The sequence below is a fragment of the Ictalurus punctatus genome, chromosome 4, assembly GCF_001660625.3.
Source record: "Ictalurus punctatus breed USDA103 chromosome 4, Coco_2.0, whole genome shotgun sequence".
Classification (NCBI taxonomy): Eukaryota; Metazoa; Chordata; class Actinopteri; order Siluriformes; family Ictaluridae; genus Ictalurus; species Ictalurus punctatus.
In genome coordinates, this window is record NC_071284.1 from 26,816,367 (window position 1) to 26,840,028 (window position 23,662).

General features: G+C 39.0%; 2 protein-coding genes across 4 annotated transcripts in view; both read left to right on the plus strand.

Moving 5' to 3' along the window:
- Nucleotides 1-9,947, plus strand: part of pak1 (p21 protein (Cdc42/Rac)-activated kinase 1) — a 69,841-nt gene extending 59,894 nt beyond the window's left edge. For both annotated transcript variants that reach the window (XM_017466689.3, XM_017466690.3), the window contains exons 8-15: nt 1,074-1,137; nt 1,233-1,281; nt 1,574-1,686; nt 2,605-2,722; nt 4,450-4,549; nt 4,970-5,166; nt 7,380-7,517; nt 8,818-9,947. In XM_017466689.3, coding sequence (XP_017322178.1) covers nt 1,074-1,137; nt 1,233-1,281; nt 1,574-1,686; nt 2,605-2,722; nt 4,450-4,549; nt 4,970-5,166; nt 7,380-7,517; nt 8,818-8,904 — 866 coding nt within the window. In that variant the 3' untranslated portion in view covers nt 8,905-9,947. The remainder of the gene's footprint in view (nt 1-1,073; nt 1,138-1,232; nt 1,282-1,573; nt 1,687-2,604; nt 2,723-4,449; nt 4,550-4,969; nt 5,167-7,379; nt 7,518-8,817) is intronic.
- A 7,381-nt stretch (nt 9,948-17,328) lies between these two features.
- Nucleotides 17,329-21,757, plus strand: LOC108264185 (uncharacterized). Of its 2 annotated transcripts, none has more exons than XM_017465519.3 (7): nt 17,329-17,567; nt 18,169-18,321; nt 18,561-18,713; nt 18,943-19,095; nt 19,332-19,463; nt 19,558-19,615; nt 20,353-21,757. In XM_017465519.3, exons 1-7 carry the CDS (start codon nt 17,547-17,549, stop codon nt 20,367-20,369), a joined length of 687 nt encoding a protein of 228 aa, XP_017321008.1. In that variant the 5' UTR covers nt 17,329-17,546; the 3' UTR covers nt 20,370-21,757. The 2 variants fall into 2 exon arrangements, with proteins under 2 accessions (XP_017321008.1, XP_017321006.1); XM_017465517.3 differs by having other exon boundaries at nt 19,555-19,615; nt 20,353-21,755.
- The last annotated feature ends 1,905 nt before the right edge of the window (nt 21,758-23,662 follow it).

Sequence of the window (23,662 nt, forward strand, 5' to 3'; positions counted from 1 at the left end):
CATTTGACTTCGATTATCCTGAAACTCAGGATCAGTCAGGTCAGCTTGGACATATTTGAGCCATGGCTTTATGGGTATGAACTTCTGTGACGTGAGGCAGAACTTGGCATTAGAGTCGGCTTGCTTATTAAGGGATTATCCTGATCAGTTTTGGGTATCAGCAGCAAGCTACCATCCATTTCGGATTGAAAGTGTCCTCATCCATTATGGCCTATACCATTGGATGGACTGTAATATAACGTGTGATTTGTGTCTCAAACTTCTCCTACTATTTCTACTCGCCAGGCAAAAACACACAACAGCAAGATAACTACTAGGCAACAATTCTTTAAGCTTGAGAGGCCGCACCAATTCGGTGAAAGAAAACACTGTAAAGAAAAAAATCAAAATTACCTACCAAACAAAAAAGGACTTTTTTTTTTTTTGCTTTCTGTAAATGCAAACATGTGCATTAACCAATGTTCATACTATCAAGCTCCACAATGAGCAATATAAAAGCTTTCATGAACACTGTTATTAATTGGCAGAATTCAGAAGTATGTCTAGCAAGCAAGTTTTAATAATTACACCTGGAGACTATTATTTACTTTTAGTCATGGACTAAATAAACATCAGTCAGTTGCATTTAAACCAATGTAAATTAATACATTTATTAACTTACTTTGTTAACATTACTTACAGTTTATTAACGCTGAAACGGTTTGGTAATGTTAACTAATGCAATAAATCCTAGTTAAGGGAACCTTATAGTGACTTGTTGCCAGTTTAAACAACCATGCCAAATATCTGATGTGGATCGATATGTCTTAGTTGACGAAGTCTTGTGAGCAAACCCGTCGAAACAGGAGCAGAGATGATGTGGCGGCATGTGGTACGAAGCTGTGCAAGCGGACGACAGCGTATATCCGACACAGGAAAACACATGCCGCTAAAATGCCCAATGGGTTAATACATATACACGGAGAATATTTAAAGAGAAATATACACACGTATGAGAAGAATCATCCCTCACTAAATATCCTAATTAAGATGTACGTTTGTGTCTGATGTGGTTTCTCTGCCTCTGTGTTTAGGGAGTATAGTTAGTGTGGGTGATCCAAAGAAGAAATACACACGCTTTGAGAAGATTGGCCAGGGGTGAGCCTTCTTTCACGTTTGCATCATCGACAGTAGCAAACTTTTACCAAACACCTTTTAAAACTCTCAACCCTTCTGTTTGTTCGTGATCTCAGGGCATCTGGAACGGTCTACACAGCAATAGACATCGCCACAGGACAAGAGGTAAAAGGAGAACCTCAAAGATGCGGTAGATGAAGAACAACGTGTCTTTCAGTAGCTATTGATGTGTGGGATTTCATCAAATGAAAGCAGGTTTTTACTCAAAGGCCACTCTTGGGCTGGAGGAGAGAATGAAAGCGCAAACGAGGGGGAGAAAGAGCGAGTGAGCGAGCGAGAGAGAGAGAGGCCTAATGGGCTGTGTGAATGCCTCAGTTTGTCTTTATTGTTTTTGTTTTTTTTCTCTCCCTGGCTCTTTAACTGGGTGCTAAAAGTTTTCTTCTATCTCCTCTTTTAGGTGGCCATCAAGCAGATGAATTTGCAGCAGCAGCCCAAGAAGGAGCTCATCATCAATGAGATTTTGGTCATGAGGGAAAACAAGAATCCCAACATCGTTAATTACCTGGACAGGTACGATCATCATAGTATGAAGCACAGACAGCGTCCGGGTCTACTCGGAATTAGATTGGTTCATTAACACATACTTTATTGTAAAAAGCCAGTCAGAAGGACCAGGAATTCATCAGACCCAAAGGACATTTCAGATTAGTTATATTTTACGTTTATTTTCGATTCTTTTTAATATTTATTTTAAGGGTTATTTTTGTACATATGATGCAAAAATGTGCATTTTCGCTTGGCAGAATCACCATCAGTAGGCCAGAACTTTAACCACTGAGCCACCACTGCCCAAATACACGCTAAAGAAATAAAAAAGACGAAATCAAGAACAAATAAGATGAACGTGTAAAAAAAAAAAAAAAAGGAAAAAAAATATACATAAACAATAACTAATCGTTTATTCTGAATTACACACTGTTACACACCATGTAAAAAAATATATTGTAAAATTAACCAATTTTTTTTATTTCATAGTTTTTTTGTTTTTTCAACATATGTAGAACGTGTATATCTACATATCTCTCTCTCTCTCTCTCTCTCTCTCTCTCTCTCTCTCTCTCTATATATATATATATATATATATATATATATATATATATATATATATATATATATATATATATATACACACACACACACACACCCAAATAATATGTGATGATTTTCACATGGTGAAACCTGCTAGCCTCTCCCACAATTCCCTGTCAGTATAACACTGTTCTGGCAGGTCCATGGGGCTTTGGCTGTTTCTATAGATACCCCTGCAATCCTTGGGCTGTAATGTTGCCCATGGGAGTAGATGGATGGATTTCTCTGTCTTTATGGTGCCCACTTCATCTCAGCACTAATGTATTGTCCCAGGTTGTCACTGTGTGGTTGCCATAGCTACTCGGTGTAATGCAGTGTGTTGCTGTCTGGTTGCCGTAGTTACCTGGTTGGCGACGAGTTGTGGGTGGTGATGGAGTATCTGGCTGGCGGCTCTCTGACCGACGTGGTGACCGAGACGTGCATGGACGAGGCGCAGATCGCCGCTGTGTGCCGGGAGGTGAGTGAAAGATGTTTTAAGCCTGTTGGCTTTTTTTTAAAACCCAGTTTAAGTGTAAAGTGCAGTAGTGAACATGCTAGGATAAAGTATGTTCATAGTTTAAAAGAGCTAGTTTATGCACTCATGTAAAGCAGTGTTTTTAGCCCAAGTAGACTATGGTTGTGTGTGTAGTCTGAGTGAACTACAGCATGTAGCTTAAGTGGACTACAGCAGTAGGTGCCTGAATACCAGAGAGAGAGGGAGAACACCAAAATAGCCTAAGGGCCTGGTGTAAAGTAGTATAGACAGCATAAAAAGATTACTGTAAAGTAGCGTAATGTTGTCCCAGACTACTAATGGTACCTGAGCTGTGTAGCATTAAGTAGTGAATGTAGCCAGTGGAAATAAGTGTAAAATACCGTATGTAGATTGAGTGGACTAGTGCAAAGGGGACTAGTATAAAACTAGCATACATGGCCTAAAGTAACAAAAATAAAGTGTAAAGTCGTAAACAACCTGAAAGGACTTCTGTAAAGCGGTGTCCAAGTATTCCAAGTCTACTAGTTTAACCCAAGGGACCTAGTTTAGTGTACACAGCCCAAAAATGCTACTGTAAAGGGCCGTGGTAGCTCAGTGCTAAAGATGTTGGACTACTGATTGGAAGGCCGTGAGTTCAAATCCCAGCACCACCATTTTTCGTCACTGCAGGGCCCTTGAGCAAGGCCCTTAACCCTCAAATGCTCAGTTGTATAAATGAGAAAATGTCAGCCACTCTGCCAAATGCCATAAATGTAAATGTAAAGTAGTGTAATGTAGTTCGAGTCTACTAGTGTTGGGACCCTAGGGGACCCCTACACTCCTAGTGTAAAGTAGCATAGACATCCTGTACAGTCAGAGTACTAGTCTAGCCTAGTGTATAGTAACGTAATGTGGTCTGCAGCCACAAGTGTATCCCAAGGGGGCGTAGACATCCTGAAAAGATTCGTGTAAAGTAGAGAAATGGTTTCCGAGACTACTAGTGTTTCCCGATGGGTCTGTTGTAAAATAATTCAGACAGCTCAAAATGATCAACTTTGTCCAAGAGGAATAGGGTAAATTGATTTAGACCGCAAAGTACTGTAGCCCGAGTCTACTAGTTTAGCCCGAGGGCCCAAGTGTAAAGTAGTGCAGACTGCCTGAAAAGCTACTGTATGGTAATGTGATCTATTAGTGTAGCCCAAGGAGACTAGTGTAAGATAGTGTACATTTGCCTGAGGAGGCTAGCATTAAGTAGTGGATGTAGCTGAAGGAAACTATCATGAGGTACCATTTGTAGCCTGAGTGGACTAGTGCAAGGGGATTCCTGTAAAATGGCGTACATAGCCTAATGCAAGTAAATAATCTAAAGACGGATAAGACCATAAGGAAGCCTAAGGGACCTAGTAGTAGTAGTAGTAGTAGTAGTAGTAGTAGTAGTAAAGTAGTAGTAGTATAGAGTGGCATAGATTGGAGTTGTCATATCTAGTGTCTGAACTGAGCTCTCTAGAACCCTACTGTACATTTCAAGAAAAGTGAGAGGCTCTTTTTTTGGTAACCTATTAATATTAGTACATAATTGCAGCAGTTATTGAATACTTTGAAAATGTGATCATAACCTCTGATGAGACTTCATAAGATGCCAAGGACTATTACAGACTTCTTTCTCTTGACCTCTCATGTCTTTTATAGTTTATTTAAGATGTTCTTCTGTTGTGTGTGTGCGTGTGTAGTGTCTTCAAGCCCTGGAGTTCCTGCACTGCAACCAGGTGATCCACAGGGACATCAAGAGCGACAACATCCTACTGGGAATGGACGGCTCCGTCAAACTCAGTTAGTACCCCTAAACTTCTAGAACGTGTCTGAACACGTTAACGCGATAGTGTATTATGTCTGAAGACTTTTCCTGTGTAAACTTTTTGAAAGCTTCTTGTTTAAGACAGCAGAAACGTCCTCTATCAGCTTGCTTCTAAAACGCACCCAGATATATGAGTGCTGATGTGAACTTACACCAGCAGAGGGCAGAGTTGTCACTTTGTACTGACAGAAAATGAGTATTGAGCCCTAGAGCACCACAGCACTGCAGAGTTTATCGCATTTTTCCTATTTGATGCTCATTCTTAAGCTGAGTTACTTCGCCTACAAGTCTTGATACCCTGATACTAAGGGCTAAGGAAACACTAGTACTCAAGCATCGTTATATATCATAAATGCCCACCTCTGACTGCTATGTTTTTGTGTGTTGTCTGCCAGCTGATTTTGGCTTCTGCGCCCAGATCACCCCCGAACAGAGTAAGCGCAGCACCATGGTCGGCACTCCGTACTGGATGGCCCCGGAGGTCGTAACCCGCAAGGCTTATGGACCCAAAGTAGACATCTGGTCCCTGGGCATCATGGCTATAGAGATGATTGAGGGAGAGCCTCCATACCTCAATGAGAATCCGCTGAGGGTAAGAGTGGATAATGAGTCATGAGGAGATAATATATACAGTTGTGCCCAAATGTTTGCATACCCCTTGCAGAATCTGCTAAATCGTAATACTGTTAACAAAATACGAGGGATCATAAAATCCCATGTTGTTTTTTATTTAGTCCTGTCCTGAATCAGCTACTTCACATAACAGATGTTTACATATAGTCCACAAGACAAGATTATAGCTGAATTTATAGAAATTACCCCGTTCAAAAGTTTACATATGCTTGATTCTTAATACTGTGTGTCGTTACCTGGATGATCCACGACTGTGTTTATGTTTTGTGATAGCTGTTCATGAGTCCCTTGTTTGTCCTGAGCAGTTAAACTGCCCACTGTTCTTCAGAAAAATCCTCCAGGTCCTGCACATGCTTTGCTTTTCCAGCATCGTCTGCATATTTGACCCCTTTCCAACAGTGACTATATGATTTTGGGATCCATCTTTTCACACTTCGGATAATCGAGGGACTCGTACACAACTATTACAAAAGGTGCAAACATTCAGCGATGCTCAAGAAGGCAACACGATACATTAAGAGCCAGCGGGGTGTAAACTTTTGAACAGGATGATCGGTGTAAATTGTTAGTATATCATTTAAAGATCTTTTTTTTTTTTTTATTTTATTTTTATTTAGTACTGTCCTTCAGAGGCTAAATAAGATAGTTACATGTCTTCCAGAAGATAAAATACTAACAATTTACATCGACCCCCCTGTTCAAAAGTTTACACCCCTATATGTAAACATCTGTTATGTGAAATAGCTTATTCAGGGCAGTAATAAATATATAAATAAATAAAAACAATATGGGATTTTTATGATCCCTCTTATTTTGTTAACACTATTAAGATTTAGCAGATTCTGCAAGGGGTATGTAAACTTTTGGGCACAACTGTACGGTAAATTGCAGCATAGCAGTTACAGTGTGTGGCTTCATTTTCAGTAACAGCAGCTCTGACAATAGTTCTATTGAACGCATGCCTTCTAACATGTTTAATCATTGATGTCTCTGTGACGAGATGCTGATTTATCGTCTTGGAAGGAACCTGTTCCTTTAGGTTTTCCAACACGGGATACTCTTCATCATGGAGGGCTTTGCATTTTGTGCTTTCTCAGTGACATTATTAACTTAAAAAGAGAGCGAGAGAGGGGAAAAAAAGAGGATGGCGAGGGAACGATTGTTTATAGCTGCCTATAGCCGTTTATAGACGTGAGTGATGACGGGAACTACCTTGCTTCTCGGACGTTCCACAGCATTGAATGTAACAATAAACAGATTTTTTTTAAAAATGATTTAAAGTGAGTATGTTTATAGGAAAATAATCAACTTCAGCTTCACTTCAAGCCTCTTCGCAGCACCCCGTTGTTGATTACTTTAATTTAAAAGCACTCCCCATTCCTTTTTTTTATTTTTTATTATTCATTCCATATTATTCTAGTGATTAAAGTCATGAGAGCACTGCTGCTCGGCAACTGGAAAATATGAACACCAAGATGAACCTGCCTAATGGCCAAAGCTACTGAGTTAGTGCGCAGGTATTAAATCTCTTTTTAAGTACAAACCGTGTACAGGAACAGAAACAGTGGGAACAAGACAAATAAAAATGTGTTAGTAAATTAATAAGCTGTCAGAAAATCCACATGAATGATTAATATACCATTTATTAGAAATCTCATGAAAAGGCAAATGGAATTTTTTTTTTTTTTTTTTTTTTTTTTTTTTTTAACATAACAGATGGACAAAAAAAAAATGATCATGAGCTCTTCTCTTAGTTTCCAGATGTTCTTGCAGGAGACACGATGAACAAGTGATGGATGATAAATACTGCACCTAGCATTCACCTTAATAATCCACTGATTAGCTAATATCATATGCACTCTTGCTGGAATTGAACAAAATACACGAGTGTATTTGAAGGTAATGACAAACACTGGCGTGTCTCGAGGCATACCGGTCCCCTTGATATTGTATTTCAGAATAAATTGCAAGCGCCCTGATTTTCTATGTATGTATGTATGCTTTAGGCTGCATGCCAGTTTTATTCATTTGATCATCAATGAGAGATCGTTTCATGGCAGCGTGCCGTGATTAGGATTTATTTCACAGCTGAGTGAATGATCTCCATGCTGGGACTTCTATTTACCCCTTTAGGAATTGATGCAAATGAACAGGGTGATGTTTTCGTTGTAGGCGCTGTATCTCATTGCCACTAATGGAACTCCAGAGCTGCAGAACCCCGAGAAGCTGTCGTCTGTTTTCCGAGATTTCCTCAACCGCTGTTTAGAGATGGATGTGGAGAAAAGAGGTTCTGCCAAAGAGCTTCTACAGGTAGTACTTTGTGTGTATGTGTATGCATGGAGAGTGAAAGTTTGGACTCTTAGTCTTTCTCTACGAAATCTTTTTTTTAAAGGAGAGGATTTAGGGGAAAAAATGTATAGTCTACTAATGCGGTGTGTTATATAAAAGCACGCAGTGTCACGAGATCTCAGTGTTTATATATATATATATATATATATATATATATATATATATATATATATATATATATATATATATAAATATAAATATGTATGTATATATATATATATATATATATATATATATACATATATATATATATATATATATATATATGTATGTATGTATGTATGTATGTATATAGTCAACAGAGTATGCACTGCTGAAGCATTGGCCCTAATGGCACCTTGGCATTCTTATTATTGTCATATTTTTGGTCAGTATGTTTGCGTTACTTCCATGGATGATTATAGTGTGGGGAAAGAGAACCATTATGGAAGCCAAGTGGCTTCATGACACTTTATAGAATGAGACAGAATCAGCTATGTAAAATGTCTTAAGTTTATGTACGCCTTGCAGAAGATGCAAAATGTACATCATTTAAATAAAATCAGAGTAATCATTAAAATAGCATTTTGTTTTATATTTAGTTCTGCCCTCAATAAGCTATTTTACATAACCGATGTTTACATATAGTCCACAAGACACAGTAATATCTGAATTTACAAAATGAACCGATTCAAAAGTTTACATACACTTTTTATTCTTAATACTGCGTGGTGTTACCTGGATGATCCACGACTGTGTTTGTGTTTTGTGATAGTTCTTCATGAGTCCCTTGTTTTGTCCTGAGCAGTTAAACTGCCCACTGTTCTTCAGAAAAATCCTCCAGGTCCTGCACATGCTTTGCTTTCCCAGCATGAACAACCATCACAAAACATAAAAACAGCTCTCGGAAGACTCCTAGTTTACAAGTTGTAATTGCGAGTTCTTCATGGACGTGAACGCTTTTTACAAGTCGGAATCCCGTAATTAATTCACGACGTGGCATGAAACGTATTTATTGTATGTAATACAATAACCAATGTATTTATTTTTGTTTGTTCATTTGCATTCCTTGCTTTTGTGTACTATATGAAAATGTATCCAACCTCTTTGCATACAGAGATAATACAAAAACAGCTTTAAATGTTAGCAAGAGATTGTATACAGATAGTAGATATGATCGATAGCAAGTGAATGAATAGCACGCATGGGATTATTCACTGTGAGGAGAAAGAATGTTTTAAGTGTGTGATGTATGGCATGTGCCTTGGTTTCCTCTCCTCAGCATCAGTTCCTGAAAGTGGCCAAGCCTCTCTCCAGCCTGACGCCGCTGATCCTGGCAGCCAAAGAGGCGACCAAGAACAACCGCTAGCTCAGCACAGACGAGTACAGTGCCATCTGTCTTCTCTGTTCTTCTACCCTAAACCCCACGGCACTCCTGTTAGCCCTACCTGTCTTTATAGTGGGTGGGGACCTGTAGATTTTCTGATGTCAGGGACATGGAGTGTGTGCGTGCGTGCGTGTATGTGTGTGTGTGTGTGTGTGTGTGTCCGCTCACACACTTGACCAGAACGATGGCATCACTGTATATGAAGAATCCACTGGATGCAACAGTGGAGCCACGCTGTATATTTAACTAACAGGATCAGATCTGCAAGACTCCATCTCGTCGATTCATTTGACTTTTACTTTTGCCCGTGTCTGTATGTTTGTGGTACTTTATGAATGGGATGAAGTGATTTAAATGGGTCTTCTTTTTTAAAAAAAAATCACTTTTAAAAAAGAAAAAAAAAAAGATGTTTTGTATATCCTTATGCGTATGAAGGACAGAAATAGATTAGTGGACGTTGCAATATGAAATGCCGTAGGCTACTGCTCTACTGCGTCTCATCGACGAAAGTCGGTGACGCTGGTACGGACCCGGAGGGGCGGCTGCTGCACGTGCGAAAAGTAAACAACGAAAATAAAAATGAACGTTAAACACGGATGCTGTGCATGAAGAGCGCATCCTCATCCTTTTCTAGTCCCTCACTTTCGCTTCTGTTATTCTGTCCCTCTGCCCTTTAAAATCAGGATGTACATTTCTTATTGACAAAATTAAAACACACTGTAGCCACATGTGTTGTCATGAACACTGAGTTAATAGTGATGTTTAAAAAAAAAAAAAAAAAACTTTTTTTTACGTAGTGCTGATGTATCCTTTGGCCTTAAACTGTGACGCAGAGGGAAGACAACTTCATGAAGATGGTACAGCCTGCTGTCCCTCAACCTTTTGCTTTACGCTGATGAATGGAAGAACTTCTTTCTCTTGTGTTTTTGAGCCATAAACTCTGTTTATAAGGCGTTTTGATTAAAGATTAAAGATCTTATCTGAAGCAGAAGAAATAAACTGTACAAACGAATTGCTAACGTCAAGATCTGCTTGACTCGCTTGTTTTTATCCGTGCTCATACTCCGTATTCAAAAGGGCTTGTTTTTGTCTGTGGTAGAGCTGTGTGCAGGACTTTTTACTGAGAAAAATGTGTGCGACTATGTTTCGGCTGACGCACGTCCTTGCACCACAAATCGTATGTTTTATCCTTAATATTTCCTCAGATTTTACCTCATTCTTTCCTATTTTGTTGCTAAATCCCAACTATAATGAACTATCCCTTATATAACAATCTGCGAGAGTGAGGGTTAACACATGCTTCTTTAGAGAAACATAAATCATCAATCACTTTATTTTTTTTATTTTTATTTTCATGATGCATCACAAGGCAGCTGAACACACTTGGAAGATTTTACGAAAAGATTAAATAGCCTCTTGAATACACAAGCTCACAGAAGCCCCATGATTACTTACTGTCATTCTGATTGACTCACACGGTGTTTACAGCATTCATTCATTCATGTTCAGTGAATGCTAGACTGTCAGAAGGAAACAAGATGTTATGGACCTGATGGAGGGCAAAAAAAATCGAGAGCGAGAGAAATTCTACGGGTTAATTCAAGAGCATAGTCACTTACAGATGTCAGTACAAAAGCACTCCGCATTAAAAAAACAAACAAAAAAAAAAACAATGCAAAAAAACCCCAAACAATACCAGCCTATAGACCCCTGTCTTTAACTAAAAATCTTCTTAAGCTCATTTGTTTCTGTGCATAGTTTGTGCTAAGCATTTTCTAACCTTTATTTTACAGTTTCCGACTGTTCGATTTAATTCCATTTTATTTGTACAGCGCTTTTTACAATGGACATATTGCCATAAAAGCAGCTTTACAGAAATATATAAACACAGGATAGAGATTTTAAGTGTGTGAATTTATCCCTATAGAGCAAGCCGGTGGTGATGGTGGTGAGGGAAAAACCTTGAGAGGAACCAGACTCAGAAGGGAACCTGTCCTCATCTGGGTAACAACAGATAGTGTGAAAGTAAAAGAAAGTTCATTATGGTTCTTACATGAAGTTTGTTTGTTGAACTAATCCACTGTTCACTAAAGGAGACAGTGCAAAACTGTATGTGGTAATTGCAGTCCTAAGGCCATCGCAGCGGCTGTAGTCCCAGCATCCACAGAGAGAATGTCCATGTGGAATTGAGGTCCAAAACCATTCCCATGGTACTTCAAGCGGTACCATCTTAAGCAATCTCCAGGCTCTAGCCTCCAGTTGATGAGAGCTCCATCCAGAGGTAGGGCATCAGGATGGATCAGGCAGGTCCGAAGAGCAGACAAGGTCAGGATCACTGGCATCTCCATAAAATCATGTGTGGCAGACGGTTGTCTGCAGATTTCTGGTTGGTGGATTGGCACACCACCCAGAATTCCTCCCGACCCACTATCTCAGGGCCATGGCTGTTCCGAGAATGATAAACAACCCAAATAACATCGGTGGTGATTGCCAATCAGATGGGTTACAGTCTGGACCTATAAGTGATCCACATCAGGGGTTCCCAAACTTTTCCAGGGCAAGTCCCCCCAAATGGCATTAACATTTGACCGAGGCCCCCCTTTTGCAAGATGTCTTTAAAACACATTAAAAATACAGACATCTGAATATATCCCCCTTTTTTACGTTGATGTTTTGTCTGTTTAGCAATTAGAAAGTCAGGTATAGCAAATGTGATTTTAATATGTATTGTTACAAATAACATGTTATAGTAATGCATATATATATATATATATATATATATATATATATATATATATATATATATATATATATATATATATATATATATGCAATCACTGATCTACATCCTATGTAAGCCTGATAAAATGGGAAATGAGCGTAAATATTAAGTAGGTGTGTCTAATAAATTAGCTTAGTAACTAACCTAGACCAAATATTAATGCAACCTAGAAGAAATGCAAAGAAATATCTGAATGTTATCTGAACTGACATTTATTCATGTAGTACTGCAACATTTTTAAGTTGATAAATCAATTTCTTTAAGCCAAATACACTGAAATATTATGAAAAAATATTTTAAATTACAAAGTTTGAGTTAAATTGTTGTTCTATTTAAGTGTATTTGGCTTAAAGAAATTGATTTATCAACTTAAAAATTTTGAGATAATTAGTTTCCTCAAATTTTTTTAGTTAAATGATCTATCCGGTTTTACAATGTACTGAAAATCTGAGCTCTCGCCCCCTTTTTCAGTAAAAAGACATTTTATTTTATTTTTGTTTAATTAATCTGATTATCAGCACCCTCCCACTACTAAGCAGCTTCCTAACCGTTGAGTTCTGAGGAAAGGATTTACAAGGGGTTGAACGTGGCAGGAAAGTACAGAATCAGCCTAAATGGGCTCTGTAGGAGCCAACTCTCCATTACATAACGCAGCAGATTGCTTACTAGATCAAAGGTCCACACCTTTGCAGTTTAAATTTGCAGCGTTCGAGCTGCCAGGCTTTCGGCCAATGTGCTTCTTTTAATGATGTCTATCCATCTGTGCTCGAAGCTCGCTGGTGTGCCAATTTCTGTAAATGGTAACCAATCTGTCCTGTAGCACAGTGAGCTATTCATTTTATGACTATTGCAGATAGAAGGTCATTTCTGTAAATCATGTGACATATCCTTAACCACAGCTTTTCTTATAAGGACGTTTATATACGTTTACGTGACGTTTATGTCACACGTTTATGTGACGTTTGTTATTGCGTCTTTGTGCAATCTAGTGAATGTAACACTAGCTCTATCAGTGATTGTGTATAAGTATAAACAGTGGTGATCTGACATCTGTTTTGTACGATTAGACACCATAAAAATGGCGAATTTGATCACATTGGTATTATTTTTTTTTACTTAGGATGTTGCAGAAACTCTCAAGTAATTTGTTTATATATATATATATATATATATAATATATGCGCACACATTTAAAAGCACACATTTAACTTACGCTAATATAGTCAGTAAAGATGGCTGTGGTGTATTTACTTTTGATCTGGAGCTATGAGACTAAAGCTGTCACAAACAAAAATTGCACATTGTTTTGTTTTTGGAGGAATAGGGCTCATGACTGCAGTGCCACAGCATGCTATGACATGAACACATGATGATAGCTGCAGGATTAGTGTTTAGGTTTAACACAGTAGATGGGGTGTTGAAAATTATGAACCATATGATGGAACATGTACTTAGCAATGAATGAACAACTTGGCTGTGTGAAACGTCGCCTTCAGATATAATTACTGTATACAATACATCCAGATGTTTTGCTTAAACATTTGGATATGAAATATTGTGTTGTAATATAGACATTTGTATATTGCAGTGATACTGGAAGTGGATTGACCTGAGAAGTTCATATATTTGTATCAAACTTCATACAGTTGCAATCAAAATGATTGAACCCCCATTGCAAATCAGGTTTATTGTCAAAATGTACACACTTTCAGCTGTTTGCAATGAACAAATCAAGCAAAAGCAATTGAAATAGTTCAACACAACGAATGCTTCATGTGGTTTCCACAAACTCAACTGAAAATGTGACGTATAACGATTTCTCCAGTTTCAAAATTATTCAACCCCTTCATGGCAAGCATCTTTAGTACTTAGTAGAGCACCCTTCTGCTGTTATGTCCTGCTGCAAACGAGATGCAGAAATTAAGGGACCGTCTCTAAAGTTACATACGACGTTGTTATACTCGTTTCTAATTTCAATAGCATTTGAAGGGAATGACTTATGTTGTGGATAAAAATGACATGAAATAAACATGAGGGAGACTTAGTATGAGTAGTATGTAATTTTATTGATAATTCACAGGACTGGTGGGTGCGTAATCTTGAGGAGAGCTGTAGGAGGAAGAAAATGGGGTGCGTCCTGGGGACATGGGATAGTCAGCAAAGGTGAAGTGAGAGGACCACTGAGAGTGAGGTGGACTGACAGGTGAGAAGAGGGAAGAATGGTCGGGGCCCAGATCAGAGAAGGTGACATCCTCCTTAGACTGAAAGCTGGAGGGGGGTTCTGGCTGTGTAGAGGCGTCAATACACACGTTCACGGGGTAGATTCTGTATCGGAGAGGGGGGGGACCCTGCATTTCCATTTCCAGAGGGGGTGCTGCAAAGAAAGTTAAGTAGCACCATGATATCAGCCGTGAGATGCGCAAGTTGATAATGAGTGTCCAGATCGAGATCCAGATCCAGTAAAGGGGAGAAGAAGGAATGACGACGGGCACCTAGACACACAGAAGCGGTATTAGGCGGATATTGACAAATTGGATTTACACTTTAAAGATCTTTAAGAGTACTACACTATGGTTTATTAGTCAAAGAGTCAAAAAGAAGTATAAGAGAGGAGGAGTGCTAACACACACACACACACACTCTCGCACAGTCAAGGGTGGGCATGTAGACATAACACACACACACACACACATAACATTATAACTTTATAAGAATAATAAAAAGGAGTATTAAGATATTATAAGGGTAATATCTTATAATAATAGAAAACTATAAAATAAAGAGTAGTAGGATATGTAGAACAGTAGAAGGGTAATATATAATGTGTGCCCTGTGATGGATTGGCACCCTGTCCAGGGTGTACCCCGCCTTGTGCCCGATGCTCCTTGGGATAGGCTCCAGGTTTCCCCATGACCCTGAAAAGGATTAAGAGGTATAGAAGATGGATGGACTCCGGTTTCCTCCCCCAGTCCAAAGACATGCATGGTAGGCTGATTGGCGTGTCTAAAGTGTCCGTAGTGTATGAATGGGTGTGTGAGTGTGTATGTGATTGTGCCCTGTGATGGACTGGCACCCTGTCCAGGGTGTACCCCGCCTTGTGCCCAATGCTCCCTGGGATTGGTTCCAGGTTCGAGACCCTGAAGAAGGAGTAAGCGGTAGAAGATGGATGGATATATTTTTAGCTGCATTTACTTATTTAATTATTTATGACCATATTTACTGAATTCATTTGAACTAAACACGTTTTGAATAATGGATGTGATTTCTGCACAGCACAATGTAAGGAGCACCGAATCCCTGTAAATGTCTATTCACATCACACACCTGTCTGGAGGGAAAACGCACATGAGATGAGCGGAAGGGAGTGAAACAGAGAGTTAAATTCTATTGAGATTTACATTTCTGTACATACAGTATTATTAGAGGATATTGGTTTGTTTGTTTGTTTGTTTGTTTTTTGTTTAAATTCAAGTCAAAGTACATTTACAAATCACTCCTATTTCTTTTTATTAGCATTTTCCATGCTGTCCCAACTTTTTCAGAATTGGGGTTGTATTCTTTTGGCTGGGGTGTCTAGGGCAGCCCATAGAACCATGTGGTAAAAAGATGTGAAATTTGGCACACAGCTTCAGGACACATTCAGCTACAAATACACTAAAATACACTAAATCTAGGCCCAAAGCTCCCAAAGCTCTACTGCTACTAGCTTAATCTACTCTTCACTCATGAGTAACAATGAATGAATGTGTCTCTTCTCAGGGTTTGAAATTCTGACCCATGAAGCAACTTGCTTCTTACTGATAAGACTTTTTAAAAATCTTTTAGATCTCCATACAGGAAAAGAGTCCCATGAAAGTAACTTTTGAATAACCCTAAACAACGTGTGTATGTACAGCATTCAGCAAAAAAATTGTACACACAGTACAGGCTAGTTAGTTTTGTATTCAGAATTCTGGTAATTAGTTTATCTGTGTGCAAGTGTCACATGAACTCAGTATAAATACACCTGTTCCTACAGCATCGTGGAGACCAAAGAGCTACCAAAAACATCTGGGTGAGTTGCAAATGAGCTTTCTTTACAGAAATTCATGGTTCCAGTTAATCTGATTATATACAGTTGTGCATTCAAAACTGAATGGTCTGACCCATGAAGCAATTTCTCATTAAGATGTTGTGCTGAGCTAACTGGCCAATGAGGCTATGTTGAAAATGTCCATGGCTTTATGAGACAGTTTTGAGCCATATGAAATCCTATTTGGAGTTTGGAAAAAGGGGTGCTGGAAACTCACCAAATGTGGAAAAAGGTTCTCAACAGCCAGTCATTTTCTCTGGCTTGTTGTAGGAAATCAGTTACAGACAGACAGCACATCATGGTAGATAACTTTAGGTGGTCGGTATGGGAATTGAACCCATGACCTTGGCGTTATTAGCACCAATAGCACCAATTACATCAATACAACTAAACAAATACAAAACAAAATAAACTAAGAAAAAAAAAATGCAGGTCCCCATTCCTCTGTCCCCTTTAAAAAGAGAAAATAAATTAATCAACCACTTTGTCACTCTTTTTATCCCCTTTTTCACAGTTAAATCAGATCCATTTATGACGAAGAACTGCACAGATGCAGATGTCACGGATGTGGATTTGAGGGGAGTTGACTGCCGGAAGTCAAACATAACGTATTTAAGTCTATGTTCTGCTTGTTCAACAGTTATTTGATAAATTGCTATTAAACACATTCGGACAGATTTGAAGCGCTAGTTTTATTCTCAATTCTTATCGTTTTGTTTATGGGCCATCAGAAATTTGTACACCATCTTCTAACAGTAAAACTAAAGATGTTTTCTAGCTGTAATTCTAACATGACAAGAAGCCAAGTATAACATGGCAAGCACAACATCACACACGACAATGTTGTCAAACTTATTAATACATTCAAAAAGACTGGAAGAGTTTCAGACCAACACAAAAGTGGACATCCACGAACACCTGGTGCAGGCGTACATAGTCCCCTATGTATCTAGACTTTTGGGACACCCTGTATATTCAAAAACTACTGCTTTTACACTTCCCTAATCTGTATATTATATGTGATACCATATGTTTCACATGAATGTAATACAGTAAATATGATATAAATATAATCTACACTGTTAAATGCCATTACAGAAGACTTATTCTAACTGCTTTGAACAAATGTCATAGGCCAAAATCAATGCACGTTTTAATTGCTGTTTTGCTAAGCAGTTTAGGTTTAATTATCTAGAAAATAACACACTACTGAGTAACCTCCACAAAATCACTATCTTCATTAAATAAACATTTCTTTCTTTTTTGTTCATGTGTGAACACACCTATATGAAATGTGAATATGTTTTCAAAATGATGCATTTTTAAGCACATTTGTGTAGGAGCACCAGTGAAAACTTTATGAATGTGCATCTAAACAATCCTGACTTCCTTATGAATGTGACTGTGTTGTGCATTGTGATTATGTCTTTATGTTGTGCAGAAAACTGCAGGGAAAAAAAAAATATATTTCTCACATGATAATGACTTAAATGCCTTGAGTTTACACGAATTGATAGTGAAGTAATGGCGCGCGCGGGGGGATGGGGGTGGGGGTTGCTAGGTGTTGTTTTTTGAATATCAGTCAGAATAGAATATTATGCTCCCACAGTGGCGCTTTTTAAAATTTCTGACGTATTCCGACTCATAACTCGCCTGCGATCGGATACTGTCAGCAAACCTCACATCTCTTAAGCAACTTTTTGCATTTCTGAACATCTCTATTCACCTTTTGAACATCTTTGCCACTAATCTGAGCATTTTCCTACACAAATGTCATCTTCTGAAGAAATGGTAAGCTTTGAGCAGACATAGTAGTGTTATGAATCAGGCCGTTAAGCGATTTTTGAAACGTGGTTTTGTAAAACTTAACGGTAACTATTCAAATGTAGTTTTACTGTTAGGAAGGACGGGTGTTGTTGAAATATCCACTATCTCTGTGAAAATGTCCGTTCTCTCCAAGAGAGGGCGCCCAAGCCTTTATCACGAATCACGAAGACTGAACATAAACGATACATCCTTTAGTGCACGAAGTAAAATATCTAGACCTGTGTAGAGTGAATCATTTCGGTGGTGACTGTGTACCATGCGAAAAGGCTTTCTGAACATATAGAGCAACTGAGTAAAGGAGATAAGAATTTTCCCCTCAGCATCCCAGCTTTTCAAATTACTGAATCACTCTAATATCATATCGTTATCTTTTCTCATAAATATGAGGCCTAAGATGACTGGGATAAACAGCCTGATTTTGTAATCAGACATACACCCCCCCATATTACTATACAATATTACATCTCTACAATAAAGAGTTCTACAGAGGTAGTTAATTGAATGTCGTGTTCAGGTCTCTAAAGCCTAACCCAAACGCTGCTTGTTTGTTCTCCTCCTGCCACAGCCGTATTACGCAAGTTGGGATTCGTCAAGCTCTGAACCGTGGGTTGAGGATGGTGATGTCCAGCACCTTGTCCCTGCCCCCAATGTGTACAATCAGGAACAGGACTTCACTCCCATCACTCAGGGCCAAGCGTATTACAGCCTGCCTGCTCAGGTATGAGACTGTTTTTATTCAAATTGTAGGACTGTTTATGTTCAGAAATTATATTTTTATACCAATCTTGAATTTGCATTTAATAACAGAATAATTTATGTATTTTCTCTCATGCTGTATTACTATACAGTATTACATCTCTACAATAAAGAGTTCTACAGAGGTAGTTAATTGAATGTCGTGTTCAGGTCTCTAAAGCCTAACCCAAATGCTGCTTGTTTGTTCTCCTCCTGCCACAGCCATATTACGCAAGTTGGGATTCGTCGAGCTCTGGACCGTGGGTTGAGGATGGTGATGTCCAGCACGTTATCCCTGCCCCCCACGTGTACCACCAGGAACAGCAATTCACCCCCAGCACTCAGGGCCAGGTGTATTTACTCTTGCCTGTCCAGGTACATGTATAAGACTGTTTTTATTCTAATTGTTGGACTGTTTAATTCAGAAATTATGTTTTATGCCAATCTTGAATTTGCATTTAATAACAGAATTATTTATGTCTTTTCTATCACCCTGTATTACATCCCTACATTAAAGAGTTCTACAGACTGATATAATTGATTGTTCTACTTAGGTCTCTAAAGCCTAACCCAAACCCTGTTGTTTCTTCTCCTCCTGCCACAGCCGTATTACGCAAGTTGTGATTCGTCCAACTCTGGACCGTGGGTTGAGGCTGGTGACGTCCAACACGTTGTCTCTGCGCCCCACGTGTACCACCAGGAACAGGACTTCTCCCCCAGCACTCAGGGCCCAGCATATTACAGCCTGCCTGCCCAGGTATAAGACCGTTTTTATTCTAATTGTAGGATGGTTTAAGTTCAGAAATTATGTTTTTATATGAATCTTGAATTTGCATTTAATAACAGAATTATTTATGTCTTTTCTCTCATGCTGTATTACTATACAGTATTACATCCCTACATTAAAGCGTTCTACAGAGGAAGTTAACTGATTATCCTAGTTAGGTCTCTTAAGCATAACCCAGACCCTTTTTGCTACTTCTCCTGCCACAGTTGTATTACCCCAGCTGGGACACTATTTCCTGCTCTGGGCCGTGGGTTGAAGCTGGTGACCTGCCACAACCTATCCCATCCTCCCACGTGTACCACCAGGAGCAGATATTCACTCCCAGCACTCATGGCCAGGTATAACAAGTGTTTAAGTATTATGATGTTGATTCATATACGACCTACACTACACCACAGTGTATCACATTACTTCTTGCTTCATGTTCAGCAGATAGAGCTTCCAGAGATGGCTGCACTGTCAGAGGACCAAAATTGCAGCTCCATGCCTGGTAAGGACCATTTAAATGACAATATCCAACTCCAGTCAGTGTCCCTGTCCTAATAATAATAATAATAATAATAATAATAATAATAATATTATTATAATTTCGAATGTCGACGTTCTGAATAGTATGTTAATTCATGCTCTCAATACTTGGTACATATACTTATAGTAGACATTAATGTACTTTTTTTGTACCCAGGATTAGGTCTAGAAACCATCCTGATAATTTCTTTCAGAAATTTATATGAAATCTTAGCAGTTCACATCAACCTCCCCATAACTGGGGTGACATTCGGCCTCTTGAGAAAGGGTTGGCCAGAAGGAAGATACTTAGATGAACTTTAAAATGTTGTATATTTGTATGTAGTATAATTGCATGTAGTATTGCACTTTTCTGTACAACAAATAATTACATTAATACCAACTGGTGAGCTGTTAAGCTTTATTCTAAGTACATGGAGTGTCAGTATACAATTTTAATGAAAGGCAGGGGGTGGGGGTGGGCATGTGTTATTAAACAGCAGCCATACGTCGCTGCTGCTTCATTGTTTTCTGGCTTTAAAAGTGGTCTTATTTGAAATGACAAAATTTAAGCAGATTCTCTGGACTTAAATCAATTTGAAGAAAAAAATAACCAACAACTAAGATTGGTTATTTTAGCTGTATCCTCTTTTGTGTTAGATATGTTCCTTTTGTGAAGTTTCTAATGCTATAAATATAACTCTCTTTTGTGTACAACAGAATATCTCGGGACCTAGTAGAAGACATCAGGGCCACAGATCCATAGACCAAGTCTCTACTGAGTTATAATGGACTTTTAAATAAGGATTTACATTGTCGAAACAAAGCTTACAAGATTTTTAATGCTTACAATACTTTATATATATATATATATTTCTAAGAAGAACATATTGAAATCATTCTCATGGCTGGATCGGGAAGCTGTTGCAAGGTTGCGATGGACTTTAACGGGAAACCTGGCAAGCACATCACACACACGAACGATATTGTTGCCAAACTTATTAAGAAATTCAAATCGACTGCGGACCAACCGAGAAGTGGACATCCACAAACATCCACTGACAAAGGCACAATCGACGTGGTGCTGGCAAACATAGTCCCTTATGTATGGAGACTTTTGGGACACCCTGTATATTCCCCAAGTAACTGATTTACTACAAATCAAGGACAGACAAACAAGCAAACAAAATAATAATAATAAAATCTGGATTAAAAAACATCTGGTGTTTCTAATGTTTTAAAAAAAATATATTTTCTGAAACACTATCCCAGAGGTTAAGAATGAAAATTCTTCATTGTCTGAATTGTGAGTAATCAGGATTAACAGTGTATCAGATGAGTGAAGCGCTCAGGATGGACCAGGATGCTTTAGGACATCAGAAAAATCTTTGAAGCAAAACAATTTGGATCTTTATAAATAAGACTTTGTAGTCAAGCCAGACTTAACGAAAGGCAAACGTAATGTGTTTTAGTTCACGCAAATGTTGTACTTTCTTTTCTTGGTAAGGAAGGTGAACTAGATGAACTAGGTGAATGTTACATCTAAATAGTGTAATCTAGACATTTTAAAAGCAATAGATTCCCAGTATCATGTAGGAATAGTATATGCATTATTTTGGGATTTTTTTTCCCAAATGCATTTGTATGGATAAAAATGTCTGTGTTTTATGTGATAAACCATCGAAGTCCTGGTTTCACTGGAAACGGCCCAATCATATATTAATTTAAATATCGTGTTAAATAAGAAACTAATGGCTGAAACAAGGCTCTGATGACAATTATTTCGAGATTGTGTCCATGCTTTTAAGAAGACTTGCAGCTTATTTTTGGTCCTGTTAACCTTGTTGAGACATTTGTCCAATTTTTCACTGTACCATAGAATAGATTTTGTAATGATTGTTTTTTTCATGTGAGATACTACATTATGCAAGGTAACGCTCAGATTTATATTTAACCCATCATTAGGTCAAGTTGAACTCTGTCTCCTCATGGTACACTGCATAATTCACTTGTGGAAGGTTGTCTATGCTGCAGCTGTGATTGGATCTGTAACGTCCTTGCTCAAATTAATGCCAAACCTCAGAATAAATTGAGTGTGTGATTAATCCTGTGAGTAGAACCATGGGAATTGAAAATAACATCACTAGGCACCAAAACTGATGGATTATTTTTTTCATATTAATGGTATTTATACTTAATATCTGCCATCGACTCCTTGATGACCCTATCCAGTAGCATCCAGTGACTTCCTCCTAAATAGCTTGAAGGCGAGCCTCCAGTACACGGTAGGACCACTGTCTGACCACCACATCCTGGCGGTGTTTTGATCTCGTGCTGGACTATATGGGACACCCCTGGGGTGGACAAGAAGATGTCGGCGAACTGGTCCACTAGCTCTGTCAGCTCTTGGAGCTGATCCTTAATGGACCAAGGTATGTTCAGTGGGCTCTGAGGGGACAACAGAGAAGGTTGTAACCGAGCTGTTGCAGGCGGTAGTTCACTGGGCCCACTCTCTCAAGGACTGTGTAGGGGCCCTGACAGTGGGCCAGGAACTTACAAGAGGCATTTGGGAGTAAAGCGGAGACTGAGGCCAAGCAGGTAACATAACTTTACCTAACTGAAACGCTATAGCAGGTGGAAATGATCTGCAGTACAGCTGAATACTCTGTTAATGCTTTTTATGTCTCCATCAGGCTCAAATGAAGCTAAAGCATGCTCAACAAGAGCTGAAAAGTAAGCAGGCTCAGGTGAAGAACATGGACAGTAGATACAAAAAAGACCAGTATGCCTTCGAGGCCGTGCAGAAATGCAGAGACAAGCTGCAGGCCGAACTTGAGAAATTCGACTACGAAGGTTTTTTTAATCATAACGTGTCGCAATGTTCACCGTAACGTCGTGCTTCGGTAAAACCGCGGTCACTAATACGTCTTGTCTTGCGTCTCAGATGGCCGAGAAGAGCGTTCGATTGAACAGAAAAGGCAGCTGACTCGTGAAGTCAACAGCGGCTTAGTGGTTAGCACGTTTGCCTCACACCTCCGGGGTTCGAGTCCCTGTGTGTGTGGAGTTTGCATGTTCTCCCCGTGCTGTGGGGGTTTCCTCCGGGTACTCCGGTTTCCTCCCCCAGTCCAAACACATGCATGGTACGCTGATTGGCATGTCTAAAGTGCCTGTAGTGTGTGAGTGTGTGCCCTGCAATGGATTGGCACCCTGTCCAGGGTGTACCCCGCTTTGTGCCAGATGCTCCCTGGGATAGGCTCCAGGTTCCCCCGTGACCCTGAAAAGGAGTAAGTGGTTGAAGATGGATGGATGGATATATATATACATACATACATACATATATATATGTATATGTAAATTTTATATATATATACATATAATACACATATATAACATACATACATACATGTGTGTGTCTGTATATACAGTATCGCACAAAAGTGAGTACACCCCTCACATTTTTGTAAATATTTGATTATATCTTTTCTTGTGACAGCACTGAAGAAATGATACTTTGCTACAATGTAAAGTAGTGAGTGTACAGCTTGTGTAACAGTGTAAATTTGCTGTCCCCTCAAAATAACTCAACAAACAGCCATTAATGTCTAAACCGTTGGCAACAAAAGTGAGTACACCCTTAAGTAAAAATGTCCATATTACAATTTTGAAAAACCTTTCCATTTTTGTGCCATCTGGCTTTCTCCATGGCCCCGCATGGATGGATCATAGAGATGCCTACAATCGTACGTTTCTGTAAGAGTCGCCCTGAAGTCACTCATTTCCGGATGCGGCAAGTTGCAAAAAATGCCGTGCAGAGGAATGAGGCCTCGCACACTCAAGGAACTTGACCACCCACTCCGCATTTTTGCCATGCGCTCCCTCACGTTATTGTGGACGCGTCGAGTATAAACCAGCGGGAAAGCAAGACCTCACGCTTACAGAACAGTACTGGGGACATTTGGAAAGTTGCTAAGGTTTGTCCAAAAAGTCGCTAGATTTGTCATTAGGCACTTTTTTTTTTGCAAAGAAAAGT

Bases quoted from the DNA above. Each gene is read 5' to 3' on its own strand.
- LOC108264185 (XM_017465517.3), top strand. From the start codon at position 17,547: ATGTCATCTTCTGAAGAAATG. The intron at 18,322-18,560 runs GTATGAGACTGT...CTCCTGCCACAG, and splicing joins ATTACAGCCTGCCTGCTCAG to CCATATTACGCAAGTTGGGA. The intron at 18,714-18,942 runs GTACATGTATAA...CTCCTGCCACAG, and splicing joins ATTTACTCTTGCCTGTCCAG to CCGTATTACGCAAGTTGTGA.